Raw genomic sequence first — 6,966 nt, 5'->3', positions numbered from 1 at the left:
TTTTCATAAGTGAAAACCCATATAAATGAAAAGAACGGCCAAATTTACATTGGAATATCTAAAGTTTGACACGATTTTTTATGGGGTTACCGAATGCAAGCCTTTGAAAGTCGGTACATTTTAGGAAATTCCCTATCTTATAACACTAGCTCAAAATCCTGTAGCACCAGTTTATTTTTGGGACCCAGTTCACGAGCCTCGTTTTCGAATACCGCGCTCCAAAATCGAGTGCCGTCACCGTCGTTGTGGTCGCCCATCCCTCTATTTTAAATTAGAAATTAATTATTTCATCGCCGCACCCCCCTTTAAGTGTTTACCTACAGTAGCTATGAAATTTATGGAATGTACGTCTGTAACTAGCAGAAGCCTCTTGTATGTTAATTGTTAATGTTATGTTATTATTATATTATTATTATTATTATTATTATTATTATTATTATTATTATTATTATTATTATTATTATTATTCGGCTAATCTGGTAGTAGCCACTGTGTGTGCACTGAACCGTGGAGATCTCCAGGTCTCCGGTTCAATTCCCATCGCTAGCTCTTCTTGTGTTCTAGAGGGCTGAAATACAAGTTAAAATAGCGCAGCGTCTTTCGGATGTTTGTAAAGAACGCAGTACACTCTTCGGAAAAGAGAAGGGGATCGTCTCCCGGTGTACTGCCCAATCACCACCAAAAGGACCCTACTGGAAATTAAGTCTTCTTCTATACTTTCGTAGGCTATCATATTTACACCGAATAAAGCCAATCCAATCCAATACTATTACTAGGCCTTATACTTAATTAAATCTAGGCCTAACTAAAAAAATAACATTTTTAACTAAAGTTCAAATAACACTTTTTATTACTCGTGAAGCTCAATCAAAAATCTCATTTTAATAAAAATGTACAATGTGAAACAGTCCATTAGTTATTGGTAATATCAATGTATTTTTTTAAAAATCAGACAGCGACATATCTTTGGTTGATGACCTTTTTGACCTCCTGAACTGAATTCTGCAATATAACATTTTCGAGTCAAGTCAGCCGAGACGGCCCGAGTGACGTTTCATGGAAATGTTTCGTACGGAAAAAATCGCCAAGCGGCCTTTTGCTACCCGGCCATTTGCCGCCCGACCTATTATATATATCGTCAATTGTTAGATATCATTATTTTGAGGTTATTATTATTAGTTTAATTTCTGCACACTGCGTAATGCTTGTGTTAATATTGACTCCAACTATTGTTTACTAAACACTTAATTAAATGAGAGTACTATTAAAATAATTCTTTTTTTTGTTTTTGTACATGTTTTAACATTCCTGCAGATAATATATTAAAGATGGATTGAAATATCAAGTGATTATGAAGAAAAAATGTAAATTCTGTTTGTTGTCTCTGTATGTTTTCATTTCATATGCAATGTTACATTCTTGTATTCATAATTCTAAGTGAATTAATTTACGGTAATTTATTAATGTCGATATATTTATATTTATATTAGGCCTACATTTATATTATTTAATTGCCATGCAGTTTTCCAATTTTGAGGCATCTTTTTTATTTTTTATTCTCAGTAAAATCAATAAATCTTTAAATGGAGATGGATGCTTCCAAAAAATTTGAAAACAAGTTGATGGACATTATTCAAGGATCGAGTTCAAAGAACGATGTTATAGAGAAGTTCGATGACTTGGCCGATACGTTTGATGAGGTAAAGCCTTACAATATTCGCATCCCTACACAAAATACAAAACTGCAAATCTTTAGGGAGAATTTCCCATTGTTCTCCCGCATCTTCTAAGCATCGACCACGCCTTACGCTCTCTTCGGCTTTCCATCCCCCAGTCAGGAAAATGCTGACGCCACTGTAAATTGTATTATTTTTTCGGTTTTGACTTACTACTTGACCAAATAATAATAATAGGCCTAATTAAAAATATTTGAACATTCAAAATCGCATTAAGAATAGTACGTTTAAATGGATCAAGTGGAAACAGATCGGCAACAATATATTTTGCTACAAAAATCCTGTTCTTTTTTTTTTTTGTTTCCTTATGTTAAAAGAATCGTGTATAATTGTTTAACTGTCTTTGTATTTTTTTCTTTGTTTTGTAAGGGGTGGGTCGATCTTAAAACCTTATTTGGTTTATCCGACTCTCCCTCCACACAACACTTGTTTCAATAAACTATGTACAGTATATGTTTTATTTGATGATGTGTGGAAATAAATGAATAAATGAAATGCAAAATAATTGACTCGTAAAAGGGCCGGCTTCGGCGGCGGCGGTCTTCTGCGAGGCTGACAACTGGGGCGAGTCCAGATATTTGCAGGAGGGTCTTCTGACTTTTGTCATCTTTCTGGAGACTTGTGCCAAAAATAATATTAGATTAGCCTGACAAAATCATTAAACCCCCTCTCCTTCCCCACCTCCCAAAACAGAAAACATTCTACAGTAACATCTTTAGAGTCGTCGACCATTGCCTTCTCTTGATCCGTCCCCAGGAATATCCTAATGTTTAGATAATCATTCTGTGAATACAATTATTGCAATTATTGGTTTATACACAATATATTGAATGCTGCTACGCCTTCAACTATGATTTTCGAAAGACCTTTGTAGATAAAGAAGAACCGTGAGCCAATAATTTTTTTTATAATGTTTACAAAACAGGTAAGTCGATACTAATACAGAATGATGTAAAAACTGGATTCAGTACAAATGCTAAAATGTTGTGATGAATGTAGACATTCCTTATTCGTCATATATTGACTTGTAGTGGTTAATATAATAATTAACCACTAATAATATATTATTCCGTTATATTTAGTGAGCAGCGGCCTTTGTATCACTCACTCATTGAAGTGGCACGTTCCATTTACCTCTTTACTGAATATCACTCCGCTCCTTCCACTGTGCTGTGCTGTACTGTACTGTACTGAACTGACGTAATTTTATATGAATTAACACACGTGTTGCTTTTTACGTCCTCGTCCAGTGTTTTGTAGATTCGTGTTAGTGTAAAATTACATTTTGTACGATATTTTAATAGATATAAATAGGAACTCAAAAATACCAAAATGGTAAGGTACCAAAAAGAATGGTGCTATAATTATTCCAGATGTGTGCACGCATCTGGGCGGTAAACCGTCACAAACTGATTTTAGTAATGAATTAACACACGTGTTGCTTTTGTTAAGTCCTCGTCCAATATTTTGTATATACATGTTGGCATAAAATTACTTTTTATGACATTTTAATAGAAATAAGAACTCAAACAATTCCAATAACAATAAGAAATTCTTCCATTCTTCTGTGCACTCGCTTGGACGGTAAATCGTAGGTTCTTACACAAATATAGTATACGATTATTAGCCAGTTTAAAGGCATATGGAAATAAATAGAGCAACATTGATATTATTATTATTATTATTATTATTATTATTATTATTATTATTATTATTATTATTATTATTATTATTATTATTATTATTACTATTATTATCATTATTATCATTACTATTATTATCATTATTATCATTATTATTATTATTATTATTATTATTATTATTATTATGGAGGGGGATTATTGCTCGTGATAGACAGCATCTTTAATCTGGCATTAAAAATGGCAACTTTAACCACCTCACAATACTATAGACAACTAAGTAAATCGTAATATAAGCTATGCTTCGTATGAACAAGAAAAATGTGTTTAAGTTTTCAAAGGGAAGCGGTTATACTGCACCGAAATATTGCAGCACCCTACTCTCAGAGCATATACCTGACAGAAAGGCCAACATTCTTGACTTTGGATGTGGGACCGGACTTGTAGGCGAACAGGTAAATATATTAATTCATATATCAATTTTAAAAATCGAGAAACGTTGCTTTAATATATTGTTCACTCCAGAAAGCCAGTCCAAAAATGTCCGAGAACGTGAAGAAATAGTATGTTATAGGGAGCTGTAAAGGATTCTCCTTGAGCCCAAATATTGACTCTATTTATTCCAGATCTATTCGGCACAGCACAATAGACTTTTCCAGATTTTCGATCAAACTTAACAACCGACCGACCAGAACAGGGCCAGAAATGAATGTTTAACAAAATGTGCCATTGGTCTAAAAACATCGTTTGATGGATTACCAATATGTTTTTATTGGAAATAATTATAATAAAAAAGAACTTTTTAAATTTCTTGTCCCATTTGTCTTCTTGTTTAAATTGGTTTTTATTTGATCTAGCTGTATCAACTTAGCTTTCAAAATATTGATGGGTTTGATTGTGCCCCCAAGTGTTTGCAAGTTGCTGAAAACAAACAGATATTCAAACGATTGTTCTGTGAATTTTTTTCTGGACAAACTCTGAATTTAGCCACAGGTAAAAATTAGTTTCTCAGTTTTGTCTTATTTTATCTTATTTTATTTCAATGGGATAAATTAGTATAGTACATTAGGCGACCGACCGTCGCCAAATCTTGGTGCCACCTCTGAATGTAAACAATACTGGACAAAATTGCATCATTCACTGGATTTACAAATATATTTCAAAAGCGGTGTATGGCACGAAGTCATAAAATCTTGTTTTAATTGTCATCAAATTTATTAACTCATTTACATAGTTCTAAGAATTACAAATTTTCTGGTCTTCCATTTTCTCTGGCAAACGAGTTTCTTAGATCTTTTAAAAATCTTATGGATCAAGTATTGTAAATTTGTTTGTGCCCTTTGTATTGATCTTTTATAAATTCCAATATTTCTTTGAAAAATTATATTGATTAATTATAATAATATTACAATTGTATAATTATTTTTTTAAATTTTGTATTAATTTTTTTTATTTGAATGTTTTGTTTAGTTGGTTTTTCTTCTGCATGCATTGATGTGTTGATTCTTCTTGCCGACTCTATATGTGTAATTCTTCTTTGTGAAGCAATTTTTAAGAGAGTGGATTGAATTAGATCGCTTTTAAAGCAATCCTTTATTTACTGTTTTTTATATCTCATGTTAAGCCCTTTTGTAGTTACTGTATGTAACTCCGTTTGCGCCTGTAAATAAAGTTTGTGATCCATGGACTATTCATTTCTTTCTTTTTGGGTATCAATACACCAGGGAGTTGTTATTTATAACTCCCTGAATACACTGAACAAAACCACGGCAAGCAAGGTCGAGAATAGCTATAAAAGCACTTGCTATTTTCTTTTATAGATTTCTATGATGGATTGATATGCGTTGGCGGTTTCTTCGCGTCGGGTTTGAAGGCCAACTGTTTTAGAGAATGGATACGTATCGTTAAGCCAGGTAAACACTTTTAGTATCCAGAACAGGAGATTCTTTATCGTGATAAATACATTAAAATAAATACCTATATAAAAACTGAAAATTTTCCAAGACGGGAACTAAATTTATGCCAAATCTCGCTGTCTAACTAGTAGGACCAGATGTGCATCTAAAGGCCTAGGCCTACTTTTAGCCACTAGGCCTTAGGGAGGGCCTACAGTAGGTCTGTATTGATTTAAAATGGCAATAAGCAGCTTGTTTGAATAATTAAAAAGATAATCTATTATAAACCCTCGCACTGTTATCGCGCCATATCTTTTTATCCGCTGGTTGTTCTTGTCGTATTATAGGGGTATAATATTACTGGCTATATGTACTAGAAATTGCAAATTGCAAGTGAAGTGCTGCGAAGTAAAACTGCATAAAATGTTCTTCGAACAAAATTATTTATGCGAGTCAAGTGAAAATAATGAATAATAAATATATAACAAATAATATGAGACACGACCCATTGTCTATATATAGAACAGCGTTGGTACCGACGGGTGTACAATAGTGTTTTGCTGCAGTGACATCTCGCTGCTGCTGGTGATGACTCGCTGCTGGCGAATCGATCTGCGCATGTGTATAAAATGGTATTTATTTCCGAAAACAGTATGCCAGTCTACAACAAGCGTCGCCTAATTGTAATAATTAGCACGTAATAGGCTAGTAAATTTTAACTGGGTTCGTAAATAATATTGGCCTCAAAATATTGTGGCTGAGACATGAGCCGATTAAACGTAGAAATAGGAAACCTAGAAATATAGTAAAAACGCTGAATAGTACTCCAGCGTCGCGACATCCGGACGTTGGTACGAGTAGGTTAGTCTACAAACGTCGCCTAAAGTAATTGATTTTACCCGGCAGAACGAAAGAAGGAAACTCCGCTTCTCAGTTGTCATAGGCGCAGGTTTTTTGACAAACAATGACCTTTCAGAGGTCAAATTGCTGTCAAAAATATGGATTGGCTGCTTCGCAGCAATTAGGTGAAATGTGGCTGAGCAGTAACACGTTTTGTGTGTAAAGATAATAATAATAATAATAATAATAATAATAATAATAATAATAATAATAATAATAATAATAATAATAATAATAATAAAATAATAGTAATAATAAAAAAAAAGTGAGATTTCAACCCCGTACGTTCGATTACGTTATTATTTTCATTATTATTATTATTATTGCTGTTATATATATTATACAGGTACTGGAGCATTCAAATTATATTATTATCTCCGAGTAAGTTTGCATGTGTGAGTGTAACATTACCTCGTTTTGTGTGATTTTTTGTGTGCGGCATATCTCAAAAACGGCTTCACAGACATCTTATAGAATACATTTCTTCATTTCATTATTTTACAATTCTTTTTTAAATTTTAATATATATGCACAAATGATAATAATAACAAAATAATAATAATAATAATAAAAACAAGTTAGAGTGAGATTTGAACCCCATACGTTCGATTATCTTTACACACAAAACGTGCACCTTTACCGCTCGACTACATTTAACCTGATGTCTATAGCTTGTAATATTATACCACTACAATACAACACAATAAAAAATAAATAATAAACACAATAAACAGCAGATACAAAGATATGGCGCGACAGCAGGGTGAGGGTTTGTAATCTCAGATTATCTAGTAT

The 6,966-nt window shown here is 32.9% G+C and overlaps 1 protein-coding gene across 2 annotated transcripts in view; it reads left to right on the top strand.

Annotated features, from left to right (window-relative positions):
• LOC117122599 (methyltransferase-like protein 27) overlaps positions 1–5,310 on the top strand; it is a 12,814-nt gene extending 7,504 nt beyond the window's left edge. For both annotated transcript variants that reach the window (XM_033268237.1, XM_033268236.1), the window contains exons 2-5: positions 1,564–1,700; positions 3,709–3,831; positions 4,234–4,369; positions 5,197–5,310. In XM_033268237.1, coding sequence (XP_033124128.1) covers positions 1,584–1,700; positions 3,709–3,831; positions 4,234–4,369; positions 5,197–5,303 — 483 coding nt within the window. In that variant the 5' untranslated portion in view covers positions 1,564–1,583 and the 3' untranslated portion in view covers positions 5,304–5,310. The remainder of the gene's footprint in view (positions 1–1,563; positions 1,701–3,708; positions 3,832–4,233; positions 4,370–5,196) is intronic.
• The last annotated feature ends 1,656 nt before the right edge of the window (positions 5,311–6,966 follow it).

Source organism: Anneissia japonica, unplaced genomic scaffold (genome assembly GCF_011630105.1).
Source record: "Anneissia japonica isolate Jap-2015-1 unplaced genomic scaffold, ASM1163010v1 scaffold1889_len2455224_cov183, whole genome shotgun sequence".
Classification (NCBI taxonomy): domain Eukaryota; kingdom Metazoa; phylum Echinodermata; class Crinoidea; order Comatulida; family Comatulidae; genus Anneissia; species Anneissia japonica.
Note: the sequence above shows the minus strand (reverse complement) of the source record. Positions and strands in the feature narration are given on the sequence as shown.